Source organism: Rhinolophus ferrumequinum, chromosome 24 (assembly GCF_004115265.2).
Source record: "Rhinolophus ferrumequinum isolate MPI-CBG mRhiFer1 chromosome 24, mRhiFer1_v1.p, whole genome shotgun sequence".
Taxonomy (NCBI): Eukaryota; Metazoa; Chordata; class Mammalia; order Chiroptera; family Rhinolophidae; genus Rhinolophus; species Rhinolophus ferrumequinum.
Window position 1 is genome coordinate 2370655 of NC_046307.1, and position 19087 is coordinate 2389741.

The 19087-nt window shown below is 47.9% G+C and overlaps 1 protein-coding gene across 2 annotated transcripts in view; it reads right to left on the reverse strand.

The window, feature by feature from the left end:
- ADAMTS2 (ADAM metallopeptidase with thrombospondin type 1 motif 2) overlaps positions 1-19087 on the reverse strand; it is a 251891-nt gene that overhangs the window by 30641 nt on the left and 202163 nt on the right. The window contains exons 7-10 of one of the 2 annotated variants that reach the window (XM_033096175.1): positions 15339-15444; positions 14502-14645; positions 13995-14127; positions 12631-12744 (exon numbers count right to left, since the gene is read on the reverse strand). In XM_033096175.1, the coding sequence (XP_032952066.1) occupies positions 12631-12744; positions 13995-14127; positions 14502-14645; positions 15339-15444 (497 nt within the window). Of the gene's footprint in view, positions 1-12630; positions 12745-13994; positions 14149-14501; positions 14646-15338; positions 15445-19087 lie in introns of both variants that reach the window. The other variant, XM_033096174.1, reaches the window with a different exon arrangement.

A 19087-nucleotide genomic window follows, 5' to 3' on the forward strand; every position in this document is an offset into this window, starting at 1 on the left:
GAGGAGCAACATCAGCAGCTGCACACTGCAGGGCTAATAAAATGTATTCAAATGGTCAAGCCAAGTCACTAAACAAATAAACAAGTAAACAACAGCATGACAAGGTCCAGGTCAATCAACATTCAGAGTTTCTTCAATGTATTATCTAAAATGTCCAGTTTCAACAAAAATATCTGAAGACATGAAAAGAAACAGGAAAGGGTGACCCATACACAGGAAAATAAGCAGGTGATAGAATGTACCTTTGAGGAGGCCCAGATGTTGGAACTTAACAGACTTAACAGAGCAAAAAGAAAGATATAACCCATGAACTTGCATACAGATCAACAGAAATTATGCAATCTGAAGAGCAGAAAGAATAAGGAAAAATTACAGAGCCTCTGAGAAACATGGGAGACCATCAAGTCCACTGACATGTGCATAGTAGAGGTGCCAGAAAGAGAGGACATAGAGACAGGTACAGAAAATATTCAAAGAAGCAATGGCTGAAAACTTCCAAAACTTGATGAAAAACATTAACCTACACATCCAAGAAATGTGAAAAACTCCAGGTAGGATAAATTCAAAGAGATGCACACCCAGGCACATTATAGACAAATTGTTGAAAGACAAAAAATGTTGAAAGCTGCAAAAGAAAATGACTCATTGTGTACAAGGAATAACAGCTGACTTTTAATCAGAAATAATGAAGGTCAGGGGCTATGGTGTCAACCAAGAAGCATAGCCAAGAAAACTATCTTTCAGTAATGAAGGTGAAATAAAAATATTTCCAATAACAAAAACAGAGACTTCATTGCTAGTTGACCTGCCATACATGTATAGAAATACTGATGGAAGTTATTTAGGCTGAAAACAAGTGACCCCAAAGAATAATTCAAATCCACATGAAAAAAAAAAAGTGATGAAAATGGACAAATTTCTAAAAAAACACAGACTATCAAAATTGATTTAATAAGATATAGAAAATCCGAATGGACCTATAACAAGTAAAAAGATTGAGTCAGTTATTTCAAAACTTTCCACAGATAATAGCTCAGATCCACAAGGCTTCACTGGTAATTTTTACCAAACATTTAAAGAAAGTTAATGTCAGTCTTTCACAAACTTGTCCAAAAAATAGAAGATAAAGCAAAAATCCCCAAATTCATTCTATGAGGCTAGTATTACCTGAATACTGTAAGAGACTGTTAGCATGAGAACTGCTATCTTTAGGTCAGGGTTAACAGCCCCTAGCCTGAAACAACATAATTATAAAATTCCAGGATGTGGGGGCAGTTGCAGCATGGAGACTAGAAGTTCTGTAGCTTATCTTATACTCCTGGTCTCCTTGTCCTGTAGTAAATCTTATACTCTTTGAAGCTATGCAAGTCCTGTAGCTTATCTTATACTCCTGGTCTCCTTGTCCTGTAGTAAATCTTATACTCTTTGAAGCTATGTAAGTCCTGTAAGTTTATCTAGTACTCTCAGAAGCTATGGAAAGCCTTGAAAATGCTATATAACCCCTTGGCTTTAAGTGTTTGGGGTCCTTGTTAAAACCCGCTGCGTCGGGCAGAGACTCGGACCCCAGCTGGCTGGAAATAAACCTCGCTGTGTGACTTGCATTATTGTGCGGGTTCTCTGTCTGTCTGAGGGGGACAATTCCGGACCTTAACAATACCAAAACCAGACCATGACATCACCAGAAAATAAAAAAAAAACCCTGTAAACCAATATCTCTTATGAAAATAGATGTAAAAATTCTCATCAAAGTTATAGCAAACTAAATATATCAGCATATTAAAAGATTATACACCATGACTAAGAGGGATTTATCCCATGAATGCAGGGTTTAACATCTGAAAATCAATCAGTGTAATAAACCATATCAATAAAATAAAGAACAAACAATATTATCACCTCAAGACTCAAAAAATCATTTGGCAAATCTAACATCCTTTCATGAAAAAAACAAAAACATTCAAAGGCTAGGAATGAAAGAGAATTACCTCAAGCTGATAAAGGACATCTATGAAATACCTACAGCTAACATCATGCTTAACAGGGAAAGAGTGAATGCTTTCCCTCATGATGAGGAACAAAACAAGGATATCTTGCTCACACCACTTCTAGTTAACATTGTACTAAAAGTTCCAGCCAGGATAGAAAAAGGAATAAAAGGCAACCACAATAGAAAGAAAAAAAAGAAGGAAGGAAGGAAGGAAGGAAAGAAGGAAGGAAGGAAGGAAAGCTATCTCTATTTGCAGATGACATGATCTTCTATATATAAAATCCTAAGGAATCTACAAAAAAAAAACCTATTAGAGCTAATGAATTCAGTGATGCTGCAGGTTACAAGGTCAAAATACAAAAATCAATTGTATTTCTATAAACTAGTGATGAGTAATCTAAAAATAAAATTAAAACAACTCTATTTACAATAACATCTAAAAGAAGAAAGAAACCTTAGGAATAAGTCAAGTAAAAGAAGTGTACAACTGAAAACTACAAAACATTGTTGAAAGAAAATAATGATCTAAGTAAGTGGAAAGACATCCTATGTTCATGGATCAGATTGCTGACATGGCAATACTCCCCACGTTAATCTATAGAATCAGTGCAATCCTGTCAAAATTCCTGCTGGAATTTTGCAGAAATTGAAAAACTGCTCCTAAAATTCATACAGAAAGTTAAAGGACCAAGAACAGCCAAAACAATCTTTAAGAAAAAAGTGGGAGTAATCAAGACAGTGTGGCCCTGGCATAAGGATAGACAAATATATCAATGGAATAGAACTGAATGCAGAAAGGAACCATTACGTACGATCAACTGATTTTTTGACAAGGGTGCCAAGACAATTCAATTGCAAAAGATGAGTTTCTTCAATAAATGGTGCTGAGATAAGTGGATATCCATAGGCAAAAGGATGAGATTGGACCCCTTCCTCACACCATACACAATAGTCAACTTAAAATGGATCAAAGACCAAAACGTGAGAGCTAAACTCTTAAAACACAGGAATACATCTTCTTGACCTAATGGCAATGGTTTCTTATATACAACACCAAAAGCCTGAGCAACAGAAGAAAAAATATTGAAATTGGACTTTATCAAAATGAAAAACTTTTGTGCATAAAATAATACCATCATGAAAGTGAAAACACTACCCACAGAATGGGAAAAAATATTTTCAAGCCATATATCTGATAATCCTGATAAGGGGCCTGTATACTTGTTCTTGTATATAAAGAACTTTTACGTGTATATAAATAACTCTTACTCAAGAATAAAAAGATAAATAACTCAAAAATAAGCAAGGGATATGAATAAACATTTACCCCCAAAAAGATACATATAAATTGCCATTAAGCACATGAAAAGATGCGTAACATCACAGGTCACTAGGGAAATGCAAATCAAAACCCAATGAGATAACATACTTCGAATCCACTGGGATGGTTATAATAAAAACATAGACAATAAAAAGTTTTTTGGGCAATATGGATAAATTGGAACTCTCATACATTGCTAGTTGTAATGTAAAAGGTGCACCTGTTTTGGGGAAAAGTCTGGCAGTTTCTCAAAATGTTAAACATAGTTACCATAAGATCCAACAATTCCACTCCTAGATATGTAGCCAAGAAAAATGACACATCCACACAAAAACTTGTACATAAGTGTTCATAGCAGCATTTCTCATAATAGCTGAAAAGTGGAAACAACTCAAAAGTCCATCAGCCAATAAATGGATAAATAAAACACAGTATATACGATGGATTATTATTCAGCAATAAAAAGGAATAAAGTACTGACACAGGCTACAACATGGATGAACCTTGAAAACATTGTGCTAAATGAATTAAGCCAGTCACAAAAAGACACACTGTATGATTCCATTTATATGAAACGTCCAGAACATGCAAATCCATGGAGGTGGAAAGGAGATTAGTGATTGCCTAGGATGGGGATTAGGGGGCTGGATGAATTGGAGTGGCTGCTAATGGGTGCGGGGCTTCTTTCGGGAGTGACAAAAATGTTCTAAAACTTGATTGTTGTAATGGTTGTACAACTCTATGAAAATACTGAAAACCATTGAATTGTACATTTTAAATGAGTGAATTTAAATGTGAATAACATCTCAATAAAGCTGTTAGGGGAACAGGAAAACAGGAGCAGGTGGGAGCGGTCTGTGTGCCGCAGCTTGGCAGCCCTGGCTCCAGCATGCCGGGGAATTTTTTTTTTATTAGTATCGATAATTTAGAGAAGTTACTGGTGATGTCATGTGAGCATTTACAATGATCAAATCTGGAGAAACTACCATCCATTTTGCTTACTGATGTAGATTTTAGGGCATCTCACGTTGTGTTGGTCAGAGCCTGATCTTAATGCTCTTTGAATCCTCAGAATTCAGTAAGTGTTGTTGTCGACATTCTTATTGTAGGGCGATACTCTGAGCTTCATATCATCTTTGATGTTGTCAACATTTCAGTCAAATCCGAAAGAAATTGAAAGGCTTTTCCAATGTGTTCATTGGATTCACTCCCCTTCATTGATTTGTCAAGCGTTTCAAGAGCCTGTCTGCTACTTCTCTTTGATATTTATTTCTTCCTCTTAGTGAACAACTGCTTTTGGTTTGATCTGAACCTTTTTTTGGTTGTAATTACATTTTTGAAGTCAGAGTTGTTTCTATTGATTTCTTTACTAATTTTTAAAAACTTTTATTTAGTTTCCACTAATTTTTATCTGAATTTTCGTTAATACATAAATTCAAAAATGATAAAAGAAGGTACCTTTATACATATGAGATCTGATCATTAAGTTTTCGAACTTGTTGCAATAATGTTGCTAACCTTTTTTGACATCAGAGGGATTATTTATTATGAATTTGTACCAACTGGACAAACAGTTAACCAAGTTTACTATTTGCAAGTGCTGAAAAGGCTGCGTGAAAAAGTTAGATGACCTGAACTTCTCGCCAACAATCCATGGCTCTTGCATCACGACAATGCACCAGCTCACACGGTACTGTCTGTGAAGGACTTTTTAGCCAGTAAACAAATAACTGTATTGGAGCACCCTCCCTGCTCACCTGATCTGGCCCCCAATGACTTCTTTCTTTACCCAAAGATAAGGGAAATATTGAAAGGAAGACATTTTGATGACATTCAGGACATTAAGAGAAATACAATGATAGCTCTGATGGCCATTCCAGAAAAAGGGTGGACTAGGCGCTGCCATCGGTGCATAGCTTCCCAAAGGGAGTACTTTGAAAGTGACCGTAACGATACTTAGCAATGAGGTATGTAGCAGTTTTTCTAGGATGAGTTCATGAACTTAATTGTCAGACTTCATATATCCAAATCAGAAGTCTGAGTTTCTCCCTTATTTTATTGAAGCATTCCAAAATGACTCTCAAGATTGCAGTTAAACTGGTGGATTAAAGCTTAATCTACATTTTGAATAAACTCTGTATCCCATTTGCATTCAGGTTTCCCTTATTTTTTGTAATACATATGTTTGAGGGTTCAGACAGCTTTCAGACAAGCCGACCATCTTGATACACTTAGCCTTTCTAAACAAATATCCAAGTTGGATCTGTGTTTAAAATATCCCATCTATAAGATAAACCTCCTCCCCAAAATATAACTATTGCAAATACGAGGCATCCATGACCCTGGGTATAGCTGTGGCCCCTTTTCTCCACTGATTTCAGGAGAATGGGCTGCACACAGCACCCATTCTGCAGCAGCCATGGTGCCTTGGCAGTGGCGGTAGGAGTTTTTCTGAAAGTTATTCTGACACCTGGACAAATACAGTAATTTAACTATACATGAGCGATGCTGAGAACCACGTGAATAAGCTGATAAGTATATCCCAAATCCAATTTCTCCTCAGTCAAAGCCCCAAGGCACCTATAGCCACTCTCACGTGAGCCAACGCTGGAAGTGTATCACGGGAAGGCAGAGTGAAAGGAAAAATGATCTTAATTGATTATGTTTAAAATATCTTACTTTTGTAAAATTTATGAAAACACATGACTATGTGAACATATTGTGAGGCCCCTCCCAGGGCCCTGAAAGGAGCCTAGGCAAGTGAGGGGCCTCGAAGCTGTCACATCATAAGCTTCATGGTGAGTCCAGCTCTGCTCCCCTCTTAGACCTGTGCCATCGCCCTGCTGCAAGATGAACACTAGTCCCTTGGCCTGGCTCCCCCGCCCACCACCACACCAGGCACTGAACAGACTGCGATTTCTTCCTGCCCTCCCTCCCTCTGAGAGTGTCTCTGCTCAGGGGGCACCCGGGTCTCCGCGTCCTTCCCTCCCCACAGTACAGTGGACACTGTGAAGAGACGCCTCCCCCCACCCCGCCGCAGGACCGAGGCTCTCACTCCCTTAGCTGCGAAGTGTGTTGCTTGCTGGCGGCTGACAGTTGAGTCACTCTCCCAGAAATGCTCTCAGCCAGAGAGCTGCCTAGCCCAGGGTCATATCTCTTTCCTGGGGACAGCCATAGCCCATTACTGGTCAAGGTTGGGGACAACTCTGAAAGGCCAGCCCAGCCCAGAGCTCCTGGTAGAGTCGTCTGAGCCCCATGTTGTGAGCACAGGGCTGTTTAAGGCCTCGCTCTCCCCAGGAAAGTGCCTGCAATGGCATCTCTGTCTCAGAGCCCGTTTCCAGGAGAGCTGTGTACCCATCTCCGTGCCTGTGGCACCTCCACACACCCCTCCTGGCCGCACTACCTTTGAGCACATGTCTGCTTGGGAGCCCATCTCGCCTCTTCTGCCTGACGTAGGCCTCTCACCCTTCCTTCCGCCGCAGTGCTCCCAGACCTGCCTTGCACCAGGCTGAGCCCACGGGGCCACTGCAGAGGCTGCCACTCTCTGGGTTCTCCTTCTCGGGCTCTAAGTAAGTGGTCAAGGGCTCCGCCAGTCAGGCTGGGCACTGGGCATGTGGCCGGCAAATAGTCACAAAGCACCTGGGGTCAGGCAGGCCTGGACGCAGGCCACCAGTGACGCTGGTCATATCCTTTTTGGGCCACGGGTATCTCATCTCTCACCCGAAGTGCCCCTCACTCAACCATGGAAGGGAAGGGAAGACCGCACAGAAACTCTGGCTGGTGTCGCCCTCAGCTGGTAGAGCAAGGTGGGCCTGGCAGGCAAGGAAGAGTGCCCGGGTGAGAGAATGCTGTGGACTGAATGTTTGTGGCGTCCCCAAATTCGTATGTTGGAGACTAATCCCCAGTGTGATGGTATTAGAACGTGGAGCCTTTGGGCGGTGATTAGGTCATGAGGATGAAGCCTTCACGAATGGCATTAGTGCCTTTGTAAGAAGACATGAGAGAGATGATTTCTCTTTCCAAAATGTGAGGACACAGAGAGAAGATGCCAGTCTGCTGTCCTCACGAGAACCTGACCATGTCAGCACCCTGATGTTGGGTTTCCAGCCTCCAGAGCTGTGAGGAGAAAATGGATGCTGTGTCAGCCCCCAGCCTGTGGCGTTTTTGTTGTAGAGCCCAGGTTGAATAGGACAGGGAGTAAGCAAGCGCTCCTGGCACTTCTGAAGGCTGTGACTGGGGCCCAGGCCTCTATGTTGCTGGTTGCCATGGGAACCAAGGGCAAGGAGGATCGAGGAGGCCACACAGTGGTCCCCCTGGCCCCACTGGACAAATTGGTCCCCAGTCTAGAAATGGGGCGCTGGGCGCCAGATAACTCAGGACACCCCATCTGGTCTGTGGAGCACCGCCCCCCAGACTGGATCCAATCCATAGAGGCAATACAGGTGCATTGAGGAAAATACGCAGACAACGCAAAACAGAAAGAAAGGAAAATCACCCTAATTCCACCACACAGAAGCTGCCCCTCTAATATTTGGTTTCTTTCCTCCAAATATTATATAAAATGACTCTGAGTGTTTAACAGAGTGCAATTACCTTGAATGAAGAATTTCATACTTTGGTACCTCAGTGTTATTATAAAAGAAACATGTTTAATGTTATTTAAATGCTACATAACATATGTTTAAATGCTTACAAATATTTCATCCAGTAGAGAGACTCAAACATTTAAAAGCACAAAGTCACGTGTCCTGAATGAATTTGGAGCCCATCACAGAACCATGGGACAAATCGGAGCAGGGCTGCCTCATGGGCTAAGTGCCCTGGAGAGCACTGATGCACCTAGGTAGGGCCGGGAACACGGTCTGGGGGGTCTGAAAGCCTGAGAAGCAGAACCTTGAAGTACCCGTTTAGCATCTGAACTGCTGAGGTCCTGCTTTTCCGTCCTCCACCCACCAGCATGTCTCCAGTGGATACCTTGTGCCAAGAGCCTGGGATGTGAAGATAAGCAAGTTGGGCACTTAGGTCACTTGCCTAAGGAGGAAAGGACGGCTCAAGGTCACAAGGTAAGGAAGGAGGACCCAGGACTTGAACACTTGTACCCAGACCCTGGGCTGTCCCCGTCACATGCCTGCCTGCCAAATCTCAGTTATGCAGGAAACATGACCACAACACAAAGGTATCGAGGGGTCTTGGCGTCAGGCACACGTCTCTGAAACAGTCCTTCTGGAAAGTTCCTGAAAACTTAGGGTGGGTTTTAACATGCTGCCTGTGAATGCAAGAGCACAGGGAGGACAGTTTCCACCAAGACACACTGAGGCAGGAGCAATCCTAGAGCCAGCTGGGCTGGCACCCTGCCTGCTGCCCTGACACTGGCTCAGGCAGGGAAGGCAAGGTGAGCCCACCAGCCTGGCCTGGGAGGAACCCCTGTGCTTGGCCTGGCCCTGCCGCCGGAGAATCCGAGCACAGGCTGTGTGGCCATAGGGCATGCCTGTCTGAGAGCAGATCTGAGCCCCTGTCCCGCACCCCGGACAGAGCAGGACACCAAGCAGGCACAGGAAGCGCTATCTTAGTTCAGCCAGTCCTTCCCTCTCTCCCACTATCACCATCCACCTGGAGCCATGTCTTTCATTTTCTGGATTCTGATGCTGTGACATCTGGGGCCTCACTGACTCTGGAGGAACTGCCCCTCCCAGGGTCAGCCAATTCCTGGAGATAACTAACAATTCCTGGAGAAACAACTAACCTGAGAGCGTGCCTTTCACACAAACCACCTAATCCAGAGCCCCACCCCAACCACCTCCTTTACAGACTCTCACACTCCGGGCCTCTGCCCCTAATCACCCAGACACAGGTGCCAGAGGACTAGGGCAGCCCTTATGCCCCAGAGCCCACTGAAATCATTCTCACCGGCCAGTCCTAAGCCGGCTTACCCGGCCTCACCTGCTTCTTCCTGTGGAAGCCATGGTCCTCCCTCCCTCTGCCTCCTGATTCACCCTCATGCTTCCTGGTAGTCCCCGCCCCCATCTCATTGTGTGTTAGAGGGTGAGGGTAGGACCCTCCTTTTGGGATCTATGAGGAACAAATTCTCTTTTCAATGGCAGTAGTCTCATGATTTGTTGGCATCACTCTACCTGAAGCTTTTTACTAATTTTCAAACACCATGCTCATCTCATTCACCCTCCCTAGCCATCCTGGCCTTGCTCCCACCCAGCGCAGTCCCCCCACGTGGAGTACTGCTCCCACTTCTCTCCACCCGTCAGCGTAAGCCGGGATCACTGGCCGGAGCCTCCCCGAGCTCCTCGAGAGGCCTCTCTGCATCCCTGTCCTCACCTCCATGCCACCACGGTCCCTTCACATCCACAGGCAACCCCCACAGCCGGCAGGTCCGATGGAAGTGGAGTGGGCCTGACACATGGAATGAATGAGTGAATGAATGAATAAATGGACAGATGGATATGGAACTGACGGACATGGAGCTTCCTCAACCTAATCCTCGGGTCCATTGCCCACTTCTCTGTCCAAGGACAACAGGTCATCTCTCCGCTCTCTGCCACCCCCACCCACCCCCAACTCGATTCCAAGCGAAAGCTGCACACGCACTGGCCCTGGTTTCTAAGCACGCTGATCTCACTCATCGCCTCATCTGGCTGAGGCACCGAGCTGTGAACCCCAAAGGTGCTGCCGACACCCCTGCCTCCCCGGCCCCACAGTGAGTGAGCCATGAAGCGACAGGGCTCATGTGTATGTCCTGCTCCTTCTCATTGGGTCATCTCTATGGATAGAAAATAGATACAGGGTGTTCTGTGCCTTGGAAACGCTGGGCACACAGAACCGCGTGAGCAGGCATATGATGTGAGTGCAGGGGACAGGGGAGAATGTGCTTGGGATGGCCCCCTGGGGGGTGTGGACAATGACAATCCCAGGCTGTGACCCTGCTGGGGGACCCGGGGACAAAGAGGGACTGAGGGGGACAGCTGAGCTCAGCACAGCCCCACATGATCTGTTATTTCTCCAGCTGGGCCAGACTTGACCCCTTCTCCCTCCCCACTCTCCTCTCTCCTTGCCCCTGTGGCTTTTCTTGCAGGAATGACTACCTTCCAAATATAAAATTACACTGCAATAGTAAGTAAGGTATTGAAACTTATAGATGCACACAGGTGGAATTTCTGATAGGCCCCCAGGAGGTACACTCCCTCCTCCTCTCTCCCTTTGCCTGTCCCCAAACCCCCCACACGCCGAGAATCCCTGACTTAGCACAGTTTTTAACCTGTGCTCTTGTGAACCAGGGAAGGCTGAACCGAGCCCCAGCGCTGCCCCCTTAATCAACATAGCTTTGTTTTTTAATATGAAAATGGCAATTGTCTTTACTGGGCTAAATTAACAAAGGCTCCTGCCACCAAAAAGAGTGAAGGGCCATGGCTGGGTCAGTGGTTTCTGTGAGGAAGAAGCACTTGGGCCACATCTGTCCTCCTTTCTCACCAGGCACCCCCCCCACAAGAGGAGGGGCCCAGCTAGCTAGGGGTGCAGGCATTCGACCCACATTCTCCCAGTGGTCAGGATCCTATGGGTGAAGGCCAGGCACACACCCCAGGTGAGCGAGCACACCCGTGCAGGGCCTGCACCCAGCCCCATCTCTGCTCAGGGTGGACTGGGAGGGGCGCCTGGGGTCGGAAGCCAAGCCGAGTAGTCTCATCCTCCAGCTCAGACTGTACTAAGCCCCCATTGGCGTTATGGCAAAAGTTTCGAGGTCCTGTACCCTTCATTGAGCTCCTGTGGGAGGAGGGCTACATGGTCAGTTCTGCACTACCAGGTCCCTGGTGTTTTACTACCAACATCCCACTTCCCACTTCTAACAGTTCATCAAGTCTGGGGGCACAGCCAATTCATCTGGGCACCTCTTAAAAATATAAATTTCCAGGACTTCAAAGAACACATGCTGGTGAATGTTCATGGCAGCACATTCACAAAAACCAAAAGGTGGAGACAGCCCAAATGCCCATCGAGGGACGACTGCATCAACACAACGTGGTCCATGCAGACAGTGGGATATTACTCAGCCACGAAGAGGAACGAAGCACTGACACAGGCACAACACGGACGAGCCTTGAAAACATGCTGAGTGAATGTAGCCAGACACAAAAAGCCACATATTATATGATTCCAGTTACATGAAATTCCAGAATAGGTGAACCCATGGAGACTGAAAGCTTATTAGTGGTCGCCAGGGGCTGGACAGAGGAAGGGAGTGGGAGTCACTGCTTAACAGAGTCTCTTTTTGGGGTGATGAAAAAGTTCTGGAACTACACCATGGTGATGAACGCACATCATGAATGTACTAAACTCTACTGAATTGTACACTTTAAACTGGTCAAAATGGTGAATTTTATGTTATGTGGATTTTACCATAGCGGAAAAAATAAAAAAACAAAAACAATTCCTGATCCTTATCCCAAACCAAAATCTTCAAGGGTTGGCCTGGGAATCTGTAGCTTTAAGAAGCTCCACCAGGGATAAAATAAAATTAAGCAGAATTTGAAACCTACCCGGAGGAACCTCAGGCTGAGCTGATTGGGGACTTTCTAGGCCTGGCGCTGGGTACCTGTGCTGGAGTCCAAGCCCCTCCTGGACACAGCCCGCAAGGGGGAAGGTGGGGACTGGTCTGCACAGCTTCCTTGGGCTTAGCCCTGGTGGGCTGGGACCCAGGCTGAGGCTCATCTGTATAAGCCAGCTCCCAGCAAATGATTGGCCCAGGAGTGGGTGTGAGACTTCATCTGAGCCAATGAGAATCAGGCATAGAGTTAGGTGTGGAAGGACTGGGAGAGAAAAACCTTTCTGCAGATTTGCTGGAGAGTGGGAAGTGGGCCTGGACCCGTGGCATGTGCTGGTGGGCAGCCACAAAGTGACCTTCAGGGACAAGTCATCCTGCCAGGGGGCAAACATTGAGGTATGGGGATGAAGAGGCTAAGCCTGATGCTGGAGACCCAGTGGCAGTGAGACCCCAATGCTAGCCTCAAAATGAGGTGACCCATAGGGTGCAGGAGTGACGGAAGGCCCCTGGAACCCCAAAGCTGCTCATCAGAGGAAGGGGTTCCAAGGCAGGGGACTAAAGCACAGTGAGAAGCTCTGAGACATCAGGTTTGCTCCAACAGAATAAACAGTGTGTAGGAGGCACAAGGGCAGAAGCTGTCATATGTGGGGGTTATTAGAAAGGAGGCAGGAGAAGGCGGCAGGAGAGGGGGGAGGGAGGCTGAGAAGGCCCCCAGCCCCACCCACAAGCGCTCACGGGACTGACCCTGGAGATCTGAGTGTGTCAGGGACTCACCTTGCCGGACGCACACATGGTCCCGTCCAAGGGGGGGCCCTTCTTGGTCTTGCAAAAGTAGGGGTTGTCAGGGTGGCTGCACCACAGCTGCTTGCAGGGGTCGAAGGTCCGGAACTGGAAAAGAGCACCAACAGCTGGCCGGGGCACCTCCCACTGTGGGGACCTCGTTGGGTGCCACCTGACCCCCAGAGTCCTCTTGGACAGCTGTGGAGCCAGGCATGGCTTGGCTGCCTGTGACAGGCCTATGTGGCTAGCAGGTGCCCCGAGCTCCACATGATGCTGGGGCCATAAGAACCTCAAATGTATAGCCGCTACTTTGAGTCCCTGTGGGCTACTGGGCCTCCCCAGTCTCCTGCCCTGGGCAGCTGTACCTCTCTTGGATCCTGGACAGACAGCTGGGAGCCAGTGTACCTGGCATGAGGGCTGGGAGGACATACCTCTGGCCCAGGCAGGAGTGGCTGGTGGTCAGGAGGGGCTGTCGCTACAGGGCCCTAAGGACATCTACTGTGGACTCCACCTCTTGACTCTCTCCTGAAGCCCTCCCCTCTGTTCCAATAGTCCCTGCCCTTGCTCCAGCCTTGGCCTCAGTCTCTGGAGTTTAGTCACCTCTTTCCTGAGCTTTCTGCTTTCTATTCTGATAGCCCTTCCTCCAGGATGTCCCTGAGAAATACAGCTGAAACTCAGACCTGGCCATGCCACTACCCTTCTTCAAACCTTTCCAGAGCTCCCCATTGCCCACCACATTCCTTAAGCTGTCATGCAAGAGGTTAGACAGCCTGCATCAGTACTCGAATCCACCACTTGCTCACTGTGTGACCTTAGGCAGTTTACCTAACCTCTCTGGGCCTCAATCTCCTCATCTGTAAAATGGGAATATTTTGCTTACTTCCTACAGGCAGATGAGATGGTCATTGAATCAGACACTAACAATCATGAAAGCTCTTGCCACACTGCCTCACACTGGGTGGGCCTGGATCAGCAGATACAATCAATTTTGATAACCAGTGTTTCTGCTGACGGCTCTGGCACTCTACCCTAGGGAACAGCTGGTAGCTCATCTGCTATGTCCCTCCTTCGCACCTGTGATTCCTGCCTTCTGAAATGCCCTCTCCTCTGTCTCTGCCTTTACACCTCACTTCCGCCTAGGGAAGCCCTCCTGAAGTCTGCAGGCCACACAGGGGCCTCACCAGGCCCCCGTCACCCCTTGCTGGTCCCCAGGTCACAGCCCTTCCTACCCAGGACCAAGTCTAGACTGTCTGGGTAGGCACTGGGTGTCACTGGGTGAGAAGCAGTGGGTGCGGAGGCGATGCTGCACCCTGGGGGGCTGCCCCACGTGTCCCCGGGGTGCCGGCTCCCACACTCACCGCAGTACACATCATGTAGCCCAGGCCGAAGTCAAAGCGGCACTGCTCGTTCATGGAGTAGTGCAGCCCGGGCAGCTGCGGCAGCGCTGGCCAGTCATGGGCAAAGGGGTCATCACGCAGGCAGTCGTAGGAGCTGTGAGGGCACATGTGGGCACTGCAAGCTGCCTTCAGCGGGACTGACCATCCAGCCCATGAGGCAGCCCAGGCCCCTTCTGGAGCCATGGTGCTGGGTCTGTCTGCCACTCAGCTCTCAGCTGTGCTTCCTCAGTTTCCCTGCTGCATACCTGGTCCTTGGTGAAAGCTTGCCCAATCCCAGGTGTCCATTACAGGTGTCCCCAATAGTGGGATCCCCCACACCACCCTGCACTGCTCTCCCCTTTCCCCCTCTCCTGTGCCTTGGTCTGGAGGACCCCAGGTCAGGGGGCTCAGGCTGGGCCAGCACATGGGAACATGCAGGCTGAGCCCAAGGCTGCAAGTAGCCCTGGGGGGACACTGGGTGGTACTCACTGCAGGTAGCGGCTCAGCTCCTGCTGGCTGCAGCGGGACCAGTGGAAGCGGTGGAAGGCTGCCTGCACCAGGGGTGCCATGATGCTGCCCAGCCTCACCTCGTCGCCGCAGCGGTTGCCCTGCCCATCGTGCTCCATGCCCAGCCTGTGAAGAGGAGGAAGGGCAGAGGGGGGGCAAGGCAGCCTCACTGGCCCACAGCCGGCCTACTGTCAGCTTCTCCCCACCCAAAAGCCAGGACAGCCCCCTAAGCTGCCCCTGCTGGGCCCCTGGACCTCTGCTGTACTAACCTGCCCTGGACCAGGTAGTACCGATCCCCCACCAGCCAGAGCCTTAGAGCCAGGGGCTCCCTGGGGAGATGGCATCTAGCAGCAGCCCCTCAGTGTCCTGTCCCTGAGCAAGAGCAGGGCGCTGTGGCGTGAGCACACAATGGAAGCGGAGGCATCCAGAACCCAGCTCTCCGAGTGCCCACCCCACATACTCCCTGCACAGACCCAGGGCCCTGTGAGGGTTCTCATCAGTGGCCAAACAGCCCCAAGATTCAGGTGGTGCCTGGGGCACGCCTACCCCACCTCCGCTCTCTGCTCCTGGGCAAGCCTCCGTCAGAGCTGTTATTCATCTGTAAAATGGGATAGGGGCCCCCTGGGGGGCTACAATGGCATAATCCATGGAAGGCCTCCAGCACCCACTTGGCCCATTCTTTGATATGTTTCCTTAACTGAAAGTGGACCTTGGGCAGCGCTGGGAAGACAGGACGTCACATCCCAGTGCTTTTCATATGGGGTGTGTCCCTCTTAGACCCCTTAAACCCCAGACAGCAAGGACGGTGAGCCCACTTACACGTGGCCGGTCTCGTGGGCCACCACAAACGCTGAGGAGAAGCCGTCCTCGTGGTTCAGGGTGCAACTGCGGACGGGGTGGCACATCCCAGTGACAGGAGCATAGCCTGGGAGGAGAAAAAGGGTGGCTCCAACTCCCAGGTCCAGAACTCTGAGTGAAATGGGGTACTGGCCCCAATGTCCCCCACGATCCCCAAAGCAAACAAGCAGTGAACTGCCCCTGGCTGGCACAGCTCAGGAGGCTCACACCCTGGGCAGCAGGCCTCAGTCCTGCCCGCCAGTGTCCACCCTGCAGCTCAGGTCTCACCTAGGAGGACTCTGTCACTCCAGCAGCCTCCCACCTGCCGTTCTCTTTCCAGCCACTTCCCATCTTCCCACTTGGCTGAGTGACCTTCTGGCCCATAGACAGTATGTTGCTCCCACACTTCCTCCCACTGCTGCAGACACCTGGCCCCTGGCCTGCCTGGCATCACACTCCGAGCCGACCTCAGGAAGGCCTTCCCTAGGTACCCCGTGGCTTCACTGTAAGACCCCAGGAAAACCCACTCCAGAAGGCACAAGGGGCTGCAGTGAGGGTGGGCCACAAAGCTGCTGAAGGGCACAGTGGGCAAGGACAGCCAGAATGCCACACTGTCCTGCTGTCCACACAGAGGGGGAGGACAAGCCAAGTGGACTGAGGGCACCCAGCTATGGATGGCGAGGCCTATGGAGCCCTTAGCCAAGCCAGCCAACCCTGGGCTCCGGCTGAGAAGATTCTGAGCCACATAGTGCCTGAGGGGTCCCCTCCTCCCGGGGTACATGGGGAAGGTGCTCCCAGAGGAGGGGGTGAGGTGGGAAGGGGTGCTGTCCGCATCCCCCTAACATGGATGCAGAGAGACTTTCCAGCTACCCCCATGCCCAGTCAAGTGGCTTTGAAGGAACCACTGAATTCCCAGATAACAGTGAGGAGATGCAGTACATTTTGCCAATCCAGTTACACTGCACGGCCCTGGAAAATGTAGACTGACAAGGAGCAAGGGTAGGGCTGAGGAATAGTCCCAGCAGGAGTGCGGGAAGGCCTATGGAGGACTGCGCCCCTGCCAGCCTGCACCTGGTCACTGGGTTTCTTCAGATGTCCCAGGGAAGCCTAGAGAACCAACCGCAAGCCCACTGACAGGGAGGGGGAGGGCTGGGCGGCCTAAAACTGAGGAAAACGAGAGAATGGGGCCTGTCTTTTGGCCCTGGACAAGATAAAGAGGTGCATACAGAGCTGCGTGTGCCACAGGAGGCCTCTGCTATGACGGTTGATCCAAGAGGCCCACAAAGCGAGGAGCCCCAACTCTCAGAACCTGGACCTCGCCTCACTTCCCTCAGACCCCATGGGCAGATCCCAAGGCAATTTGTTCAAAGAAAATAGTAGAGAAGAAGGGAAGAATGTGGTGGGGGTGTGCTGGTTTTAGACTTGCCTGTAATCTAACCGTTGTAATCTAATCAATACTAATCTAACCACTGTCTTTTCCCCTTTGAATAAACAGGACAATCTGTATCTTCAAGTACTTTTTGCTCTGTGGATGTTGAGATGATCGTTCTTGAATCAGTGTGCCACAGCAAAACTTTGAGATCTTCCCTTTGTCCTTTGTATGCAAAGCTTGCAGAATGTATCCAGGCAAGTATTTCTCACTCACCCTACTTAGCATTACCCGGGTTTGAAAGAGTATCTTGATATTTTTCTCTATACCCTTCCCTCTTATTTTATTTTGCTGTTGTTCTTTAACTCTTTCTGAAAATCTTATTAGATAACATATTGTACCTCCTGAATTGTCTATATCGCCTAACTTTTCTCTCATATTTTAATCTTTTCGGATGCCCTTGACCCTTTACTTCAGCTTTTGAATTTTCTTTTTTATCCTCCATATTTTTAATTTGTCTTTAATATTTTTAAAAAGTCTTTGTTGTTCTCTAATTCTTCCCAGCAATCTGTTTTGGGTTGATGGATGTATTTTCCCAAAAATTCTGGGAATGTTACTTTTTAAAAGGTTCTTTTCCATTTTCTAAATTATTTGTTTCCTCTGGAGTCAGTTTTCTGATTTTTATTTTCCAACTTGGTCTATCTTTGTGATAATTTTTTTTCTAATGTCTGGTAATCTCTTCACATTTTAAGTGAAGGCTGAAGTCACTTAATATAAGAGTTGTCAGTTTCCTCTCGCATGGAACAGTTGTGCAGTTGTGCTCGCATTAGAGCTCTCACGGGACCACACGGCCAACAGTGCTCTATTCGTCATCAGCTGGCCACACCACTGTAGGGCTTGAAGTGGCGCTAGCAGCCCCTCACCATGAAGAAGCACCAACACCAACTAGGACCCTTGCTCTGTGATCAGTGGGACAAGAGTCATATTCTCTGTTCCCACCTGTGTCCTGTTGGGGTGCCGATCAGTGTGGCAAAGGGAACGACTCTGGTGCCAGAGATGGTTTATGAACATACACTAATCTTCACTAATCTTAGCCTGCGCAGCATCACTTGAGAAGTCTCCCTAGTTATGCAAATATGGGCAAGTGGTCAGCAGAGAGAATCGCTTAAGGGAGCAGAGCAGTGCATGTAATACTTCATGGGAAAAACTAGCGGGAGGAGTAAGCGTATGTCATGTAAATGTGCTTATGTTTGTAAAAAGAACTACCGGAATGGTCAACCAGAAGCCAATAAAAATGACTACTCATAGAGGATGAAGTGGATGAAATGAGTTCACTCCTCTGAATACATATTTTTATACAGATTGTTCAAGCCCTTTCTTTTGAAGTATATGTCCATAAAAATGCACAAGTCATAACGATGCAAATAATGAATTATCACAAAGTGATCACACCCGTGTGGGCACCTCCCTAATCTAGAAATCAAGCTGTACTCACACTGCAGAAACCCCTTCTTGTGACTCGCCCTTCGTCCCCACTCTCCTGACTTTTTACACCACAGACCAGTTGTGCCCCCTCCCAAAGTTGAAATAAATGGAATCCTAATTAATACTCTTCTCTGTCTGGCTTTTCACTTAACATTCAATGTGTGAGATTCATCCACGGTGTGGCGTGTGGCTGTAGTTCTCGTTACTGTGTGACTGTGTCACAATTTCTTCATCTTCTCTACTGTTGAGGTATTCAAGTTATTCTGCATTGGAGAGTTATTAGAAGTGATGCTGCTATGGACGTCCCCACACAATCTTTTGGTGACATGTGCCTGCACTTCTGGGGGGTGCACATCTAGGAGTGCAGTTGCTGGGTGGGTTTTTGTTCAGTTTTGATAGATACTGTCAAACAATTTTCCAAAGCAGTTGCACCAATTTCTATTCCTACCGGGGGAGTACGAGCATTGCATATCCTCATGCTCAACAAGATGCAGGATGTTGTCTGGTTTATTTTAGCCATTCTATTAGGTGTGTCTCAGTTTCTGATTGTGGTGTTAACTGCATTTCCCTAATGCCTATTGAGCTTGAGCCCCTTTTCAGATATTTACAGCTCATCCGTGTTTTGTTAAGAGCCTGGTAAAGTCTCTCGCCCACAGTTCCACCAGGTTGTTTGATTACTATTATCATTATTATTATCAATTTGTCAGAGTTCATATATTTCAGATATAAGTTCTTTATTAGATATGGCATATGTACTATGAATATTTTTCCCTAATGGATTCATGATGCCTTTAATGAAGAATAGTTTTTAATGCTAATGTGGGACTATTTATCTTTTCCATTGTGATTAGTGCTTTTCATCTTTGTTTTAAGAAAT